General features: G+C 37.8%; 1 protein-coding gene across 2 annotated transcripts in view; it reads right to left on the reverse strand.

Annotated features, from left to right (window-relative positions):
- Nucleotides 1–21134, reverse strand: part of Man2a1 (mannosidase alpha class 2A member 1) — a 186840-nt gene that overhangs the window by 138681 nt on the left and 27025 nt on the right. For both annotated transcript variants that reach the window (XM_045132451.1, XM_045132452.1), the window contains exons 3-4: nucleotides 20812–20956; nucleotides 6607–6778 (exon numbers count right to left, since the gene is read on the reverse strand). In XM_045132451.1, the coding sequence (XP_044988386.1) occupies nucleotides 6607–6778; nucleotides 20812–20956 (317 nt within the window). The remainder of the gene's footprint in view (nucleotides 1–6606; nucleotides 6779–20811; nucleotides 20957–21134) is intronic.

The following is a 21134-nucleotide window of genomic DNA, read 5'->3' on the forward strand; positions in this document are numbered from 1 at the left end:
TGCCATCCTGAATGGCAGTGAGGGCATGAGGGCTCTGTCCCTTTGTGAGGAGCTATTAGCAGTTATTGGTGCTGGGGAAGGGGAGATATTTTTTTCAGTGGTATAGCCCTACGTTGCACGTGCTTTAATTAATAACCCTCCATCCACACTCATGTCAGTACCCTAATTAATCTCAATGGCTGGCATGCACACACACACACACACAGAGGGACTAACAAAAAAGAAAGATGAGTTCAATGGGAAGGAGAGGGGGAAAAAACCATAATGAGAGGTGATTATAATCAAAATACATTATCAACATTATCAAAAAAAAAAAAAAATCCTGCCACTAGCATTTCTTGCGAGCAACACAAACTTCCTTTGGAAAGAAAAGTTGTTGGAGGATATTCCTAGGCAGAAATAATTGAGAACAAGGCTAAAAGTCCAAGCTCAACAAGGAGTTGGAGGAAAATAAAGTTGCAGTGCAGGAAGCCATGTTGCAGGCTAGGAGGAGCCTCAACCGTGCAAGATGCAAACTCCCTTCTCTTTCATCGGTCAGCTTTCATCACTCTCTAAGATTCAAAATCCAGGAAATCAATATGCAGATTAGTTGGCCTGTCAGGACAAAGGAGAAAGATGAAACTTCTGACTTCTCTACATGAGAACCACTTCCCAAAAGAAATCACATGGAGACCAGCCAAGAATAAATGCAGCGAAGAGCCGAGCATGGTGGTGCACGCCTTTAATCCCAGCACTCAGGAGGCAGAGGTAAGAGGATCACTGTGAGTTCAAGGACACCCTGAGACTACATAGTGAAGTCCAGGTCAGCCTGGACTACAGTGAAAAACTACCTCAAAAAAAACCAAAAATAAATAAATAAATAAATGCATCAAAGAAACTGTCAACATTTGGTTGACAAAGAAGAGATTTTAAGCAACTTACACTATTTGGGGACAAGTTCCAGATATGGATTGTTGTTTTTGATCAATAATGAATTTTAAGGGGGAAGTACTTAGCCTTGAAGATCACATGACTAAAGTTAAAGCAAAGCATTCCAAATGAGGAAGGAGTAGATTCAATGCAGCAAAGAATGGGAGGAGGGGGGGCACCATGAGAAGGAGCTCCCAAAATGCAGTGACTGTAACATGCAAATTAAAATAAAAACCATATGAAAAAGAAAGATTAGACTCCATAGCCAGAGAGTTGGGCTCTGAGGCAAACAAAACCAAAGCAATAGTCAAACAGGAAATGCAGAACACATAAGGAGGAAACACCCAAACAGATTGATGGAAGACAATGAGTTATGTACCCAGATATAAAACTTGGTGAAAATTCAAAATTTCAGGATTTTTTTTAAATCCTAAAAACCATCTCAGCACATTAAAAAAAAATAGTTATCTTCAATGAAGCATTATATAAGCAAGCTTTTTAAAAATAGAACAGAAACAAGTTCTATAATTAACTCTCCTATGAAAGGATGAAGACTATAAAGATGACTTCAGAAATAAAAAATAAAGTATCCAAGAAAAAAAAAAAACATTAAAAATAGGAAATGGAGAGAAGGCTAAGTGGTTAAGGTGCATGCATGCAAAGCCAAGGGACCCAGGTTCGATTCCCCAGTACCCACATAAGCCAGATGCACAAGATGGTGCACATGTTTGGAGTTCGTTTGCAGTGGCTAGAGGCCCTGGCACGCCTATTCTCTCTCCCTCTTTATATGCCTCTTTCTCTCTCTGCCTGTCATTCTCAAATAAATAAATAAAAATTAAAAAAATATATGCAAGCCAGACGGGGATGTAGCTTAACAATAGAGCACCTTCCTAGAATGCATGAAGTCCTGAATTCAATTCTCAATGCTACAAATGAATTAATGAAAATGTGCCAGGCATATGCTAAGAATCATACTTAATTTAGCCTCAGGAAAACACAAACAAAAAGGCTCCAATAACATCTTCTTTTGAGAAATACACTGCCACACAGAGAAGGGAAATTACTTGCCCAAAACTACACGATAGATTAGACTTTCCAGCATGTGAACATAAGCAGTTCTGTGCTCAGCTACAGAGCTATCTGTTGAGCTGCTAGTCCAAATTAACTGATTTTTAAAAGGGCAGCACATTCAAATAAAGAACAACCACCAGAGTGGTATGACTGCAATATTAGCCACCAACAGGAAAACCAGGGCCAGAGAGATGGCATAGTGGTTAAGGCGCTTGCCTAAAAAGCCAAAGGAGCCAGGTTTGATTCCCCAGGACCCACATTAGCCAAATGCACAAAGAGGTACATACATCCAGAGTTCCTTTGCAGTGGCTGGAAGCCCTGGCACACCCATCGTCTCCTGCCCTCCCCCACCCCCATCTCATCTTCTTTCTCACAAAAAAATAAATATAAAAGGAAAGAAAGAAAACTAACGGGCTAAAGATGTAGCACAGTTGGTAGAATGGGAGCCTAACATGCAGGAGCCATGGGTTCAATTCCTAGCACTCAGGAAGGGAAGGCAAAAGAATCTGAAGCTCAAGGTCACCTCAGCTGTATAATGAGTTCAGCATGGAAAACTTGAGACCTTGTCTTTTATTAGACAAGAAAGAAAAGTAAAGGGATGGAGGGATGGCTTAGCATTTAAAGTGTTTGCCTAAGAAGCCAAAGAACCCAGGTTCGATCCCCCAGTACCCACATTAGCCAGATGCACAAGGGGGTGCAAGTGTCTGGAGTTGGTTTGCAGTGGCTGGAGGCCCTGGCACACCTATTCTCTCTTTCTCTCTCTTCCCCTCTTTCTCTGTCAAACAAATAAATAAATAAAAATAAAATATTTTTAAAAAGAAATAAAAAAAACATTAACATTCCTTTCAAGGTGAAATAAAAACACTAACAATGGAATCAAAAAGCCTGGGAGTGGTCAGAGCTTTACAACCCCTGAACCATAAGTGATGCTCAGGAAGTGTCCTATAGGAGGTGAGCTAACAGATGCTAATGAATCAAAAAAAAAAAAAAAAAAAAGAGGAAAAAGAATTAAAGGAAGCTGACAAGAACACACTAACAAAAAAATAAGTATAGTTCTATAGTTCTGGTATTAATACTTGTTTTAAAAATGGGTACTTGATCCAAAATAACTGATTATATTATTAGGGAGCACATCTTGCACTTTTTGTACATAACTCAGTGTATGAGAAAAGTAGGAAAAGGCAGGGAACTGTACCCAGGCGAACTCTGTACACATGTGCACACTACAAAAACCTGCTCCCTCAGTCCATCTCAGTATGAGTCACACAAGCACTCCTGTGCATCAGATCTCAGAAAACACTTGCCACAATTTTCACTAAGATTTTAGTTGCCCTTCAGACAGCCATTTTCACAAGCCAATTTAACATCCTGCTTCAAGGGAAGCTGATATTTTTCATAGCATGTATGCAATTCTTACCCAATTGGACGAATGACAAACCGCACTAGTGCCCTTATTAAGTTTGCTTTTCTAGGTTCTCGTGTGTGTTGCTAACAACTGGTTGAGTGCTGTGCCCCAAACTCATTTTTATCCATAAGCTTTCTCTGCACAATTCTGCATAGAAATGAGTTACTTGTGTGGCTATGACAATAGAACTGACTATTCGCAGGTAATAACGGTTAATTATAAAATACTGAATTGGCAGATATCCATCTAAATCTTCATTCTACAAACACCTCCTAGTTAAATACCAGTAGAAGGTTCAATGCTGGTTATATAGTCAAAAGGAAAAACTGAAATAGTCTTCTGAATAAAAATTATAAAGTTTACACTATTTGACCATAAGACTTTTAATAAAAATAGTTAGGAAAAACAGTGCCTACATACTCAAAATTATTTTCCTAAGAAACTTGAGTCAAAAAGAAAATAGTAAGTATATAAAATATTTAGGGGAAAAATGAGAAAATAACATAAAAATTTCTAAGCTACTTAGTTAAAATCATGCTAAAAGGCAAACACACAGAGGCATACTTAATAAGATTATTAGACTGTCCATTTAACTTAGTGAAACCAGACTGAAAGAATTATGAATAATGAAAAACAGAAAAGGGCAAGGGTAAAAACTGGCAAACTGCTAACAGATTCTAGGCAGTTTGGGAGTGGGCCAAAAACCAGCCAAAGTAAAACTTTTTAGCCAATCTCATTTAAGAAATGAAGAAATATCAGAAAAGTGATTTTCAAAAGCAAAAATAACTACAGATGGGACAAATTCTTAAAACCTAAATCATTTCAGTAAAATTTCTATAAAATTATTAGCTTTTTTAGAAAATATGAAATATAATTTGTACTCAATGAGTAAGATTTAAAAAACAAAAAAAGCTTTTTAAAAATCTTGATAATTGAAGAATTAGCTATAAAACAAATTCACTTCCATGTAGTTTCATAAAGTGTTACTAATTTTTAAGAACATCACATAGTAGCTAAATCAAAATCTATGGTTTCGTTTTCCTCCCCCTCTTCCTCCCTCCATGGTTTTAAACTAAATTTGATGCTAACAGTTCAACTTAAAAAGTTAAGGTGCCCTGCCTAACATTTTGGAACTACAGTTTATTTTGGTTATGCAGAGGGGCTTCCTGAAAACCCTGGTCGCCACAGCAGCACTTATCTGCAAAGGAGGAACAGCCAGCTCTTCGGCTATGGTAGTTACCCAGGCTTCATATCCCCCAAGCTTCACTTCCAGCCCCCACCTAACCAACAACACAGCAGTGTTATCAGAAAAAACATTTTCCAAAGACTATAATAAACACCAACTCACCCCAAATTGTTTTCACATGTCAATTCACTAAAATCCAAAGATATTTTAATGGGTAAGCACAACTTCAAGAATGATTTTGAAGGCTGTTTGGGAAAATTTAATGGATACTCATAAAAAGAATAGTGCCAGCTAGGCATGGTGGTTCATGCCTTTAATCCCAGCTCTCAGAAGGCTGATCTAGAAAAATCTCTGTGAGATTGAGGCTAGCCTGGTGTATAAAGTTGACTTCTAGTTCATGGACTAGGCTAGAGTGAAACCTTGCCTCAAAAAAAAAAAAAAAAAAAATTTCAAGAAGAAAATTTAAGCTGTCAGAAACCTATTAGAAAGTCCCAACAATTTTAGGCAGGCAGAAGTGCCCATGAAACAACTCAGGAAGCCCGAAGTCAATGCACAGTTAACTACAAAAACACGGCATTTCTGATCAGTAAGAGGGCAGACAGGCACTTAAATCATGGAGAAGGTCCACATGCGCAAGCCCAACAGCCTGGCAGGGAGGAGCATCAGCCCTGCACCTTGCCACAGAGTGACCTTGCATGAGTCTGTGTCATGAACTGAAAAGCAAGGACCATGACTACACGAACTTCACAGAGCTGGTGAAAGGCTCATCAACAACTTGCAAGGTAATCAGGACCACACCTAATTCAGTGCATTAGATCAGTAGCATTAAAAAATTCATAACAAAATACTCAACTCTTAAAAGCAGTTATACTTATATCAGAGAATCCCCCATCATACCATATTTAAAAAAAAACTAATGTTGGGCTAGAAGAATGGCTTAGCGGTTAAGGCGTTTGCCGACAAAGCCAAAGGACCCAGGTTTAATTCCCCACGACCCACGTTAGCCAGATGCACAAGGGGGTGCACGTGTCTGGAGTTTGTTTGCAGTGACTGAAGGCCCTGGTATGCACATTCTCTCTTTGTGTGTGTCTTTGTCTCTTTCTCTCTCTCTTTCCCTCCCCTTCCTCTTTCTCTGTCAAAAAAATTAATTTAAAAAAAAACTAATGTTGAGGTCTTGAAAGATCAATGATAAAAAATACAAACTGCAGGGAAAAAAGATTTATTTATTTATTTATTTAGCTTGAGGAAGAACTTTCTATGACAGTAAATATCACAGGAATATCACAGGAAAAAAGATTAACAGATATGACTACACAAAAACTTTATGTCTGAATAACACAGACTACAAATTAAGAAAACCTTCAGGAAAAAAATCTTTGCTTACAAATGGTAAAAGTAGTTTAACAAGCAAGCCATATCAAAAACAAAAGACAAAGAAAACCACCTTTGTTCATATGAGAAAATATGCAACACCCTTAGTAATCAAAAAGCAAATTAAAATACTTTTCAGGCATCATGTTGACTGTGTTTTTGTTTTTGTTTTCTTTTTCAAGATAGGCTCTCACTCCAGGCAAGGCTGACCTGGAATTCACTATGTAGTCTCAGGGTGGCCTCGAACTCAAAGATACTCCTACCTCTGCCTCCCCAAGTGCTGGAACTAAATAAAGGTGTGGACCACCATGCCTGGTTCCAATTGTGCTTTTCAAAAAATATGGTTGGCCTAATAGTGAAGACTGATTTCTACATAAAAGACAGAGCAGTACACTGAAGCAACCTACCCAGGGGCACTTTGATTCTGTGCCTTTTAAAATATCAAGCCCCGTTGCCCTAGAAATTCCACTTCTAGGACAAAACATGAGATTTCAATGGAAAGTTTTGCTTCCCTCTTTTAGAGATGAACCAAAATCAACGCAAACAGGCTGTGAAAAAAATTTTCAAGTTCAGATACAAAGCTAAAATTTCACCTTCTAAAAACTCTACGGTTAGTAATCTTTAGTATTACCAAATTAAAAAAAAAAAAAGTATTGAAACAAACCTTTTAACAGCTTCCTTCTTCGGGATATCTATGATATCCCACCACTTTGAAAGGTAAGAGATTTCAGACCAAATAAATTTCCTGCTTGAATCTTCTTTCAGCTTTAGGACCATGTTATTAAAAATATACTGAGTCTTGTCTCTAAAGTAGTCATTGAAAGTCTTCAGCCAACCTAAATCAAGACACAAATACACCACAAAGGTCTGATTTATAGGGCTGATTCAACTTAATCACATTCCATTGCTTTACTGTTGGATACCTTAAATCATTTATATACCAGCATATTTATAAATAACAAGCATGTACAATTAATGAAATTCTGTTTTGGTAGATATGAAAATCAAAAAATCACTAACACTGAAATGACAAAAATACGCTGCCATTGTACAAAAATTCCAGGTAGAAATGAGAAAGATTGGAAAGATAAACTAAGACTTAAAAAGTAGTTATTGTGCCTGAGAGATGGCTTAGTGTTTAAGACACGTGCCAGCACAGCCAAAAGACTTAGGTTCAATTCCCCTGTACCTATAAGAAGGCAGATGCACAAAGAGGCTACAGGTTCTGGTGCACCCATTCTCTCTATCTGCCTCTTTTGCTGTCTCATAAATACATACTATTCTTATAAAAACATGTTTTAAAAAGCAGTTATTAATACTCAATGACTAACCAAATATTTATTACTACTTTGAGGATTTTTTAACCTGAACAATCTAAACAGTATTAACAATTTAAAAATACTATTCTTGTAAGATGAGATCAAAACTGTATCCTCTCATCCAAAATCTGAAATTCCCTCCTTGCTCAATACGTAAGTGAAAACTCAGACCCAAGTGCAGCAGGAGAGCAAGAAGGTGATTATAGTACTAATGTGGACATGGAGCAGGATTTTGCCAAAGGCAGGCATTTGTTCCCAAAAGCTGTTCATCATTCAGTTCTTTGGAAACACAAAGTAACACTAACTAAACAGCATATCTGTACATATCCATGTATTTTTTTTAATCTAAAGAGAACTGTAGGCATTGACAACTTCATTCTCTAGTTCACGCTACAACATCCCAAATATCTTAGAAATTGTTCCTAAAATTATCAGCAATTTGGCTGTTTAAAAAAAAAAAAAAGAAGACCACAAGTTCAAACCCAACCTCTAAGGCAGACAACTAAAACGGAATCGGCAACAACCCAAAGCTACTGCGTTGTTCGATGTGAGAGGCCTGAAGCAAGAGTGTGTGCAGACTGCCAGGCCCAAGGCTTCTAAAACCCAGAGCTGCGAGAACGAGTGTACGGAATGCCAATGGCTCTTGCATTGGTCTACCTGTGATGAAGTTACCATCCAATGTACACTGTATCTGCTGGAGAAAAATAAGCAGCAGATAAAAACACGTTATGCAGTGCAGATCATGTGCCTTCCTGAAAAAGAGTACTGCAGCTGTGACTATTCCTCCCTCTTGTTCCAGAGCATTCTATATGATGATTTGCTGAGCATCTACAACACATCAGATAAGACACTAGGAGCCAAACAGGAATACAGGATCAAATACCTTTATAGGACTTACTTAATCACTTGCCATCAAAGCACATTTCCTGAATAATTTAACTACTCCATGTTAGGCTAAAAATTCAAAGATATCTCATGGAACAAGGGTTTGAAAAGAATCTCACCTTTTTTCCTTTTTTTTTCAGTACTTTTTTTTTATTTACTTATTATTTAAAAGAGAGAGAGAGAATGGGCGCAGCAGGACTTCCAGCCACTGCAAATGAACTTCAGATCCATGTGCTACCTTGTGCATTTGGCTTACGTAGGTCCTGAGGAATCCAACCAAAGTCCTTTGGCTTTACAGGCAAGTACCTTAACCACTAAGCCATCTCTCCAGCCCCAGAATCCTACTTTTTCAAAGAAGACACTAACCCACAGCACTGACTCAGAGCAGGGAACTAGGAACTATATCAGGATTCCAGAATGAGGGAAAAAAAAAAAAAAACAACCAACCATTAAATGGGGATAGTCTAACTCCCTGTAGTCCATACCCAAACCCATGAGTTTGGAAATACCAGCTGCTCAGTACTGAGCCAGGAATACAGTAATATTCAACAAATTCTAGCTACTATTCTTTTATCATCATAACCTTTAAATGACCTTTCTTCACTTGTACAATTAAGCCAGAGAAAAGGAATATTTTTAAAAGGCATTTCCACAACTAATTTCTAAATATACCATTAAAATAATTCCTCTCATGCCGGACATGGTGGCACACGCCTTTAATCCCAGCACTCGGGAGGCAGAGGTAGGTGGATCACCCTGAGTTCGAGGCCACCCTGAGACTACATAGTGAGTTCCAGGTCAGCCCGGGGTAGAGTGAGACCCTATCTCAAAAAAAAAAAAAAAACAACAACTTCTCTTACCTCAGAATGTGACTGTCTTTGGAGAGAAGGTCTTAAAAGGGGACATTAAAGGAAAATAAGATCATGAAAGAATACCTTAATATGACTAGTCCCTTTCTAAGAAGAGGGGATTAGGACCCAGACATCTAAAATCTATGTAGGGACAGAGGAGGAAGAAAGCCATCAAGAACCCAAGGAGAGGTGGACATCAAGAACCTAGGGAGAGGAGGCCATCAAGAACCCAAGGAGAGAAGGACACCAAGAACCTGAAGAGAGAAGAACATCAAGAACCCAAGGAGAAGAGGCCATCAGGAACCCAGGGAGAGGAGGCCATCAAGAACCCAGGGAGAGGAGAACATCAAGAACCCAAGGAGAGGAGGCCATCAAGAACCCAAGGAGAGGAGGCCATCAAGAACCGAGGAGAGAAGGACATCAAGAACCCAGGGAGAGGAGAACATCAAGAACCCAAGGAGAAGAGGCCATCAGAAACCCAGGGAGAGGAGGCCATAAAGAACCCAAGAAGAGGAAAACATCAAGAACCCAAGGAGAGGAGGCCATCAAGAACCCAAGGAGAGGAGGCCATCAAGAACTGAGGAGAGAAGGACATCAAGAACCCGAGGAGAGGAGAACATCAAGAACCCAGGGAGAGGAGGCCATCAAGAACCCAAGGAGAGGAGGCCATCAAGAACCGAGGAGAGAAGGACATCAAGAACCCAGGGAGAGGAGAACATCAAGAACCCAAGGAGAAGAGGCCATCAGAAACCCAGGTAGAGGAGGCCATAAAGAACCCAAGAAGAGGAAAACATCAAGAACCCAAGGAGAGGAAGCTATCAAGAACCCAAGGAGAGGAGGCCATCAAGAACCCAAGGAGAGAAGGCCATCAAGAACCCGAGGAGAGGAGACCATCAAGAACCCAAGGACAGGAGGCCAAAACTCAAAATAATTCAATGCCACTGACATGTGAGTTTCATTTGTCTAAGCCACCACTCTGCCTAGGGTACTTTGTTACAGCAGCCAAGCAAACTAATTCAGTATTATAATGAACTACTGTTATAACTTAAAAATAATTACTGTAATATTTATCAACTACCATCACATTTAATATTTCATATCTACATAAGTGTTATAAGATTAAGTTGAACTGACAGATGTATAAGCAATTGTACTTCTACCTTCACTTTGTTATATATATGCAATAAGGAGTATGTGTACTCCATAATGGACTCTTAATAATCATCATCTCAGGCTGGAGGGATGGCTTAGTGGTTAAGTGCTTGCCTGTGAAGCCTAAGAACCCTGGTTTGAGGCTCGATTCCCCAGGACCCATGTAAGCCAGGTGCACAAGGAGGTGCTTGCATGTGGAGTTTGTTTGCAGTGGTTAGAGGCCCTGGTGTGCCTATTCTCCCTCCCTCCCTCCCTCCCTCCCTCCCTCTCTCCCTCCCTCCCTCCCTCCCTCCCTCTCTCTCTCTCTCTCTCTCTCTCTCTCTCCCCCCCCCCTCTCTTTCTCTCTGTTGGTCTCTCTTAAATAAATAATAAAAACAAACAAACAAAAACAAAAAGAATCATCATCTCTAAGATGCCACACATACCTCTTGCCTGAATTTTAACAAAGGTACAAAGTATTTCTTAGTTACTTGGTGTGGTAGTTTGAATAAATGTCCCCAGTAGACTGAGGAGTTTTATTCTAGCTTGTAACTTGGCTGGAGGAGGTGTTACTGTGGGTGGATCCTAAGGTCCAGTCCTAAGGTATGCGGTGGTGGATCTTGAATTCCAGTCTAAAGATAGAATATTTGAGCTCTGTTTGGAGTTCCTAAATGTGTTTGCTTTGCTTGCTGGTGGTGACTTATGGAGTTTCTCTCTCTCTCTCTCCCTCCCTCCCTCCCTCCCTCTCTCTCCTTCCCCTCTCTCTCTCTCTCTGTCTGTCTCTCTCTTTCTGTCTCTCTTTCTCTGCTTGGTCCTGTAAAAGAGGGCCAACTTCTCCTGCCATTATGGAACTTTCCCTTAATCAGCAAGCTTCAATAAATCCTTTCTTCCATAACTATGCTTGGTTTGGAGGTTCATCTGAGCAACCTGAAGCTGACTACCATACCACAGCCCTAAAGTGTGTTTGGGGGCCAATCTAGAATTCTACCCTAAGGTATGCAGAGAGCAGTCTGAGCTCTGTCTGGAGTTCCCAGAGTGTGCTCACTTTTGGTGCGGGTATGTTATTTCTCTCTGCTTGGATTTGTGAAAGGGGCCAACTTTTTCCACCATTATGGAACTTCCCCTGGATCTGTAAGCTTCAATAAATCCCTTTCCTTCCATAAACTATGTCTGATTTGGAGGTTCATCCCAACGATGTAAAAATGAATGTGACACTTAGCTATCAACTAAATTAAAGAACTTTGGAGCAGTCGAAAGCCTCCAAATTAATTTAGCAGAAAAACTCCAATAATCTACAATAAAAGGCAAATTTAGAAGAACTTGTCTTAATAAAGATCAATAGGTAAGAAGCTTTTGTTTTTTAAGTATAACTTTATACTTTCAACAGTTATAATTTGTTAGGAGCTAAAATCATTTCAAAGACTGGTTTATCACAAGAGTTTTCAGAGGAAACACAGTGACTGATTAATCCATTTTGCATTCAACAGTTCATTTGCCCTTCAACAATCATGCAGAAAATATGTCAAAGATATTTACATGCGCCAAAATAAAAGCTCAGAGATGTCAACTTAAAAGCCTTCCATAAAACTCATCTATAATAGATACTAATGCTACTACAATATAGCACAATTAATGAAGAATGAACTGAAAGATAGCCTCTTGCAGCTTTCAATATTGAGTAATATAACAGTAAATTAGCTTTTATTGCTCTTATACAATAGAGTAATCAAGTATTCCCTTTTATACTGAATTGGTTCTTTCTTCCTCTAAATCACTATAAAAAGTACAATTGCATATTAACATGAGACCAATCAGAAAGATAATATTTTATGAAAGGGGTATGGAATGAATTTTGTGATATAAAATTATATTCCTACCTCTAGATTTAATAATCTCAAAACACTGACTTGCAAGCTGATTTACTTAAGTGGTCAATTCAAACCTTTTTTCTTTCCCATGAATACAATAGGAAATTGAACCAGGGCTAGAATAACATTAAGAATACCTTGCAAATTATTTTTTTTTTCACTCAAACAACGCTATCTCCATTAAAAGAACTAAAAGCTATTTTAAATAAGTGAGAAATGTCTAGCACATGAGTGATTAAACTAGAAGTTGTATAGAGCTGGTAAAATATGAATTCAATGCCACTATCTTGTTATAATTTAAGTTTTCAAATAAAAATATAATAAAGTTTGAAACACAATTATCTATTTCCTGGATGCATCAAAGCCCCTAGTAATTATTCATTGATGAATCACGATTTATCTTTTTTGGACTCCTAACCACAGCCTGGAAGTCTGGAGAGCTGAATCTCTTAAGGGACAATTCATTTCACTTGGCACATGGGCATATCCAGTACCACCAGAGGCACTTAAGTAAGTACAGCTCCTCCTGGCTGGGTACAAGGTCAAATCTGGGAGCAAAGTGGTGTGGGGCTGCCCTGTAAGTTATCTCTTCCCAAATACACCACAACATTCTCATCAGAAACTAGAGTCTGAGAACTGTAAACCCATAATTGGTCTACCAGATCACTTATCTATTGCTATTTTTCTAAGGGAGAGTTCCCTCCTTTCCTCCCTCCCTCTTTCCCTTTCCTCCCTTTCTTTAAAATCTATTTGACTTATACCTTTATTTAAAGACAGAGTACATGAGCTTCTGTATATTTTCGCCCTACATCCTACAATTTTTAACATCAGGACCAAACATACATTTCAACTGAAAACTCAAAGCAATTAGGACTCATGAAACTACAAACAAGAGATATATGAGTGTATGGCCAAATGACTAAAAACAAAATTATGTAGACTATGAATACAAAATTATTATTTCAAGCAGAAATGAAGCCAAAGACAAATGATACTCTTAATTTTAGTATGTTTACTGGCTGTCCTACTATCCTAATAATCTTTGTCTAGTATCATTAAGTTGCTTAAATACTCATATGTTTAAAAGCTGTAATATTCCTAAGATGACTTAAAATACCCATTCCTTAGAAGGAGCCTTAGCTCAAAAGCATCATTACACTGTTATGGTTATTGCTACTAGAGTCATATTTTTTTTAACTGGAGTATTAATTCTACTCAGGAGTTAAATAATCAGTAACTTATAGGAAAATATGAAAAGTTTATGAGTTAAAAAATAATTATAATCAGGTAAGGGACATTTGGTATTAACATTTAAAATATGCAACTTAAGCTTTGAGTTATTTCTACTTTAAAACTGTAGTATTCTCAAACTTAAAAATAAATGCAAAGGGGGCCTATAACTTAAAATAAATCTTCTCTATTTCAAAATTAAGCTATTCTCTATCAACAAATGATCAATACGATACTCCCATCACTTGTTAATCCTTCAATATTAAGCGGCAATATCCAATCTTATACTTAAGAAGGAACATGTAATCTTAATTTATATTACTATTATTCAAATATTCGGTTGACTAATTTTACTTCCAATACTTTTATTGTAAGTTAGGCTTGTTTGTCACCCCTGCCCAAATAAACTGTAGAAGAGTTTTAATCAACATCATAGTGTACTCATTCCAACATGTACTGAGTTTCTAATAATGGCAAAGTAACCCCCACCAATAAACTGTAGAAGAGTTTTAATCAACATCATAGTGTATTCATTCCAACATGTACTGAGTTCCTAATAATGGCAAAGCAAAAAGGCAAAGCTAAAGGAAAACAGATTATACAAGGAACATATTAACAAAAAATGCTGTGAGAACAAAGAAATAGTGAAATCCTACCAGAAGGACAAGAGACTCTTTGAACAGTCATCGTCTGGACACAGGAAGAGCATATGTAAAGACATTAAACCATGAGGTGTATCAGGGTAAAGCTGTCAGTTGGGCATAGTTGTACTATAGGATATATGTTTGGAATATGGTGAGAAATCAAATGAAAATAGACATGGAGGACAGATATTAAAGATTTAAATATTCTCATTTCTTACAGAAAACTTGGAAGGAAGTAAGTTAAGGTTTTCTAATCTTTGCTTTCAAAGGTGTATATACTGAGAATGTTACAGATAGACTAAAAAGCTAAGCACAAACAGAAACAGGAAACGAAATACTTCTGATAAAAAATGGTTAGGAACTGTGGCAGAAATGGAGAGAGCAAAGAGGCCAATGAGGCAAAGGGAAGAGCACTGACTACAATATTCAAGATACAGAGCTTCACAGGCAAAGCTAAGGGTTCCAAACACTTTTGAAACCTGCTGATGCTTCAAAATGCTGATAGAACTCGAGTCTCCAAAATAAGCTAGACTTTCTTTCCAGGTCAACTAATAGTTCTCTAAGCATATCAACTTCAATTCTGCCACATTGTTTGAAAACAACACTTTTTAAATGCATGTATGATGCCTGTCTTAGAAATTTCACCTATACCACACAACCAATATGCATTACTGTTCCATTATTACATTATTATTATATATTACTTATATCATATACTACATAATGTACATATGTCATTATTTACATTATTACAGGTTGGGTTTAGTTCATCCTGCAACTGTGTGATGTCCGACTGTGACTATTTACCATATTGTTTTCTTAATTGTCCTTTAAGAGACCTGCCTACCTTGACATTTGATACTATGAGATGAGGCTCCAAAATAGTTTCTAAATCTGTGTTAAGCTTATTCCCTCCTTCCCTCCTAAGGGTCACATCTGTGAGCATCTAGCACTAACTGAGACCAGATAAGTTTTCCACAGATAGAGCTTGGTTGCCAGAAATTATGAAAAAAAATATGTATGAGAAACACGGTTAGAAGCACAAGAAAAAGTGGCTTCCTTTGACAGCCTACTCAGGGTACATGAGCCTGATGGTCAGATATGTTGGGAAAATGATCAAAGTTTCTAGAAGAAACTACCTTACCAGCTAGAAAACATTGCTCCTAACTCCCTTTCTAATTATATTTTTTAAGTGGCAGTAAGAAAACCACTCATGATTTTATATAGTATTTAAGAGCAGAGACAGCCATTTCAATAATAATAAATCAAAAGAAAGAAAAGGATATGAAACTGCAGCACTATGTCTGATTTTCCAAGATAATTAGGTCATTTAGGCTTAGTACTTCCAAAGTGTATGATAACTGGCAATGATAATAAAGAAGTTCATCCTAGATGCTATACCTGTGGTTTCCCTAGTGTTACCCAGAAGAAGCAATATTAAAGAGCATGTTACAAGTACTGGATCTAGTACGTGGATATTCAAACCCCATTCTGCCATTAATGGGATCACCTCCTGTCTCTTTTCTTTCTATGGAGTATGGGTAATACTATAGGACTCATAAAGTTGCTGAGAGATGAAACAAACTTAATATATGTAAAATTCCTAACATGGTAGAAAATGCCTGTAACAAGGCAGATTTCCTTAGTATCAGTACTTCACTTGTACTTCCAGGGCATGGGTGAGTTCCCAGGCTAAAATGATAGAGGTAGCGGAAACAAGACAAGTTTGGGGATGTATAACAACTATGTACTTCTCTCAGGAACAAATGAGTGTACACATTCCTCAGTAACGAAATCTAGCAAGAACCCAAACCACCTGTGTTTTCTTGCTCTAAAAAACAACCTCACATTTTGAGTATCTAAGGAAATAGCAAATTCCAGGATTGGGAAGATAGCTTAGAAGGTAAGACGCTTGCCTGCAAAGCCAAAGGACCCAAGTTCAATTCCCCAGTACTCATGGAAAGCCAGATATGCAAGATGACACATCTGTCAGGAGTTTGTCTGCAGTGGCTAGAGGCCCTGGCATACACATTCTCTCTCTATGCCTCTCTAAATAAATAAATAATTATACAGAGCCATGCAATTAATTTTAATTTTTATTTGTGTGCAGGGGACAGCTAGCCAGGGTCTCTTGCCACTTCAAGCACACATCCACCCAGCTTTCGTGGGGTGGTTGAGGAATTGAACCTGGGCCAGAAGCCTTTGCAAGCAAGCAGCTTTAACTGCTGCACCATAACACCAGCCCTGTGCGCAACAAATTTTCAAATGTTATCTTTCTCTTTAACAAACAAGGTTGCCAAATAAAATATAGGATGCTAAATTAAATCTGAATTTAAAATCACCAACAAATGAACATTTAGTATAATCATATTCTATGTAATATTTGAAACATATGTCCACACAGCAAAAATCCTACCCATTTATCACAAATTCAAGTTTCATCCAGTAATCTGTACTTGTACTTGCTAAATGTGACAACTTTATTAACAATACAAAAGTCCTCACCGTGATGCTGCATGGTGAGTTACAGGTCAGCCTAGTCTAGAGTGAAACCCTATCTCAAAAAAAAAAAAAAATCCTAAAGTCCAAGTAAATATGTTAAACTGCCTAATCTCCATAAAGCAAGAAGAAAAAATAAATAATCATCTGAATTAACAATCATAAAAATATGGAAATGGAGTGCAGAATCAGACAAACTGAGTTTCAATTCACTAGCCCCTGAGAATTCACCACTGACTGACTTTCAACAACTTACTATACCTATTAGATGTGGCTTAGTTTACCGCTTTCTCCTCCCTGGTGCAAGATGGGCAAAAACCTACTAGTTATTGTTTCATCTTCACATCATGTAAGCTCAGGACATTCAAGTTTTCAAACATGGTTGTCAAAGCCAAAGAATGCCCTTTCCCCTACACTACCTAACCCAGTGTGAGCTCTTCCGCAAACTGTGCGCACACACCCGCACCGCTACCCTCCCCCTTGCCCTCACTCGTCTCTAACACTTTCATCTGCACATTCAACAATGATGTCTGACTCAAACTGTGTTTGACAGGACTTGGTAATATTTGAACAGAAATGCTCGAAAGGAACAACATACTGGGATGCCATCACACATTTATTCTTGTTGGTTTGGTTTGTTTTGTTTTGTTTTGTTCTGTTCTGTTCTGTTTTGTTGTGTTATGAGGTAGGGCCTGACTCTAGCCCAGCCTGACCTGGAATTCACTGTGTAGTCTCAAGGTGGCCTTGAACTCATGGCAAGCCCCCTACCTCTTCTTCCCAAGTGCTGGGATTAAAGGTGTGGCATACCACGCCCGGCCCTGTTTGTTTTTTGAGGTAGAGTCTTGCTCTAGCCCATGATGACCTGGAATTCACCATGTAGTCTCAGGCTGGCCTTCAACTCACAGTGATCCTCCTACCTCTACTTTCTGAGCACTGGAATTAAAGGTGTGTGCCACCATGACCAGCCATTTATTCTTTCTTATCAACATTTTTAGACTAATGATTCAAAACCAAAGTTGTTTCAAATTATCATACAATTCTAAAAACAAAAATATATTTCTTACTTTAAAGAAAGACTTAAAATCCCAACCAGTCATTGAGTCAATAAAAAAAGTTCTTGGGTTGGAGAGATGGCTTAGCGGTTAATGGTGCTTGCCTGAAAAGCCAAAGGACCTAGGTTCAATTCCCTAGGCCCCATGTAAGCCAGATGTACAAGGTGGCGCATGCATCTGGAGTTCAACTGCAGTGGCTGGAGGCTCTATCGTAGCCCTTCTGTCATTTCCTCCCCCACCCCCTATTTTTCTGCCTCTTGTCTAAAGTAAATAAATTTTTTTTTAAAAAAGCTCATCTCTTGGAACGCAGATGAGAGGTCACTGTGAGTTGGAGGCCAAACTGGGACTACAGAGTGAGTGCCACGTCAGCTTGAGCTACGGTGAGACTTTATCTTGATATAAATAAATAAAATTCTTCAAAAGAGCCACAAACAAGCAAAAGAAAATTATTTTCCAGTATAACTTATGGGACTAGCTCTTCCTGGTGCTTTGGAGTCAAACCACATGGGGGATTATTTTCTAATGTTCATTTTACAAATTGCTTAACTAACAATATGCTGTCCAACCTCCCATTTAGTGTACCTTATCTTTCCTCTACACACTGTGAGTTCTTCAAGGGAAAATTAACTAAATATTTCAGCAGTTTAACTATTGGGAAGCAAAGAATTAAGATTATAGATATAAAGGTGCTGTAATTGTGTTTTAATCAGCTTATTAAATATAACATGAACATGTATCAATCAGCTAACATTCAATTTCATGGTCTATGATTCAAAACTTTTCAAAAGCATAACAGTAAAAAGTTACTGACATTTACCTAGCAATTCCTTTCCAACTTTATCTTAATTCATGTAAACCATTTAAGTATTATATGGCAATTGTTACATGTTCTTATAGCCTAGAAGAAGACTTAATTAGGAATTTTATTAAGATACAAATATTTGGAAATTTACCTTTTACACACACAACTAAAACAACATGCATTCTTCTTTAGAGGATAAATACAGAAATCTTTAAAATTTATTTCAAACATTTCTATCCTCAATGGACATAAACCCATGATGAAATAAACTACTGAGCCAAAGCTTGGTTTAAATTGCTGCCATGAAAAAATGCAAACATATCTCTATAAAATCTTACTTAGAAAATAAAGTACCTAATTGGACATTCAGTTGGAAATCTACAAAGATTTCCCATTGCAGTATTTTGACTGGGAATGTACACTCACGTACATTCCTTTTTTCCCCTACTAAAACAGTGGTTTTACATGACCTGAGTCAGTGTTTTACAGAATAATTTAGGTTATCAATATTCTATTTTTTGTTAAGAAATACTGAAAATTGGGCAGGAGAGATGGCTTAGCGGTTAAGCACTTGTCTGTGAAGCCTAAGGACCCTGGTTCAAGGCTCGACTCCCCAGGACCCACGTTAGCCAGATGCACAAGGGGGCACACGCATCTGGAGTTTGTTTGCAGTAGCTGGAAGCCCTGGCACGCCCATTCTCTCTCTCTCTCTCTCTCTCTCTCTCTCTCTCTCTCTGCCTCTTCCTCTCTCTGTCACTCTCAAATAAATAAATAAATAACAACAAAAATTTTTTTAAAAAATACTGAAAATAACCCAGAAAAGTCAGCATGTTCTATTCTCTAGCATTTCACTTCACAGTAAAAATCATGTTAGTTTTGAAAGGCCTTTTACTGACCATCATTTTTAACTCAAGGGGTAAGGGTCATTAACATCTTTTACTAAGACAAAAAAAAAATTCCATTTTGGTTGCTAGGATACCAAGAGACAGATTCGTTTATCATGGTCAGAAATGGTTATTAAGGATGCCTTCTACAAAACAATATACTACAGCTGTGATCATGATGCAAACAAAAAAAAATCTAAAAACAGGTATCCCTGCCTGCCCTCAAAGAGCTTAATATTGCATGTGGTTAGTATAGAAAAGAGAAAAGTACATTTTAAATAAATAAATGTGTTTTTAAAAGAATAAGTAAACATCAGAAGGGAGGAAAATTAAAGAAAAACACAGAACAAGTAGTCAAATGTCTCACCATAGTCAGTTATTATTTCATTGACTTAATTCACAGACTCACAAGGTACTGCGTGCCTTATAACAAGTCTAGGCATTCTACACAGGGCAGCTAAGACCAACTTCCTGTCCTTGGTGTGATTACATTCTAGTGAGCAGGCAAGTAAAAATGCTCTAAGTATGCACACCCCTGTTTACATGCAAGCATGTATAAGCCTGGGGTGGAGACTATGAAGACAGGTCAGAGAAGACCTTAACAGTTACTATATGACAAGTACTAGGCTAAGAATGGGAACATTTAAGAAGAGTCACATGTTCTCTGCCAATCAAGAATACCCTAGTGAGAAATCCAAGTAACTGCATAGGAGGCATTCTGACATACTTACTGCCCCATGTTGGCAGGACACACCTTTACCATGAACAATAGTGCCAATCTTTAAAGGTTATTGTAAACATTAGATGTTTATAAAACCTTTGGCACCTTGCCTATTAAGCCATATACCTTTATTATTATAGCTAAGTGTCTATGCTATAGAATAACAAGAAATGAAATTGGTAGAAATCAAGAATAGTAGAAAAGAGGAAAGGACAATGAACATGTCTAGCAAAACCAAAAAGGGAGAAGTGTAATAAAATCATGTTTTCACCTAAAGTTATAAAAGTTACAACAAAGAGTTATCATCCTATAAATAGAAAAACATACATCCAATAAAGTAACAGAAAAGAACATAAGTAGATGATAAATGCATGCTGGGTTAAAGAAAAAGCCTTGAAAGTACCAAGTGAGCAGTGGTTTTCTGATACTAATGACAATAATGTGACATTGAAAAAAGTCATAAACAGAAACATAGTGAAGTCCTTCAAAATAAATGTTGCCAGAAATACATTCCAAAAAAAAAAAAAAATGCTGCAGCAACTAATTCTCTGGGCATTCACTCTGTGCCCTGTGCCCACACCAACAAGCACACACATCAAATCATATGACCCCACTATAGTTATAACTATAGCAATTTCCAATGAGAACACTGAAATGTAGCAACATGAAAGGAATCTATCACTGTTAAAAAAGTCACACAAGCCGGGCATGGCGGCACACGACTTTAATCCCAGCACTCGGGAGGCAGAGGTAGGAGGATCACCATGAGTTTACGGCCACCCTGAGACTACATAGTGAGTCCCAGATCAGCCTGGGCTAGAGTGAGACCCTACCTCAAAAAACCAAAAAAACAAAACAAAAACAAAAAAGTCAGACAATAATGTCACAGAAATGTGAGAAGTAGGCTCACCAGATTCTGACTAAATGATTCTGGGGCTAAAGAAGCTTGAGGGCCTCTGTTGTGAAGTACGAACGAGTTTTACCTGGGTCATTATGGGAATGAGGCACCACAAAGACTTGAAGGGGCTCATTGTCCCATTCATCAGCTTCATACTTAATGTCAAATCCTTGCTTCCAAACTCCACCATCTGGATTATCAAAAGGAATTAGATTGTAAACATCCAACATCTAAAAATGTGAAAGAAAAAATTAAAGTTTATTAGTAGTTAATACTTAATATATTGTATGAAACAAAGATGTTTCTGTTGAAGGCCAAAACCACTTAATCACCATCCAAAGGATTGAAAATGCTAGCCTGCTATGTGACAATAGTAATGAACAACTCCCTCCTCAACTCTTTCTTTTG

The sequence above is a fragment of the Jaculus jaculus genome, chromosome 13 (assembly GCF_020740685.1).
Source record: "Jaculus jaculus isolate mJacJac1 chromosome 13, mJacJac1.mat.Y.cur, whole genome shotgun sequence".
In the NCBI taxonomy this organism is placed as follows: Eukaryota; Metazoa; Chordata; class Mammalia; order Rodentia; family Dipodidae; genus Jaculus; species Jaculus jaculus.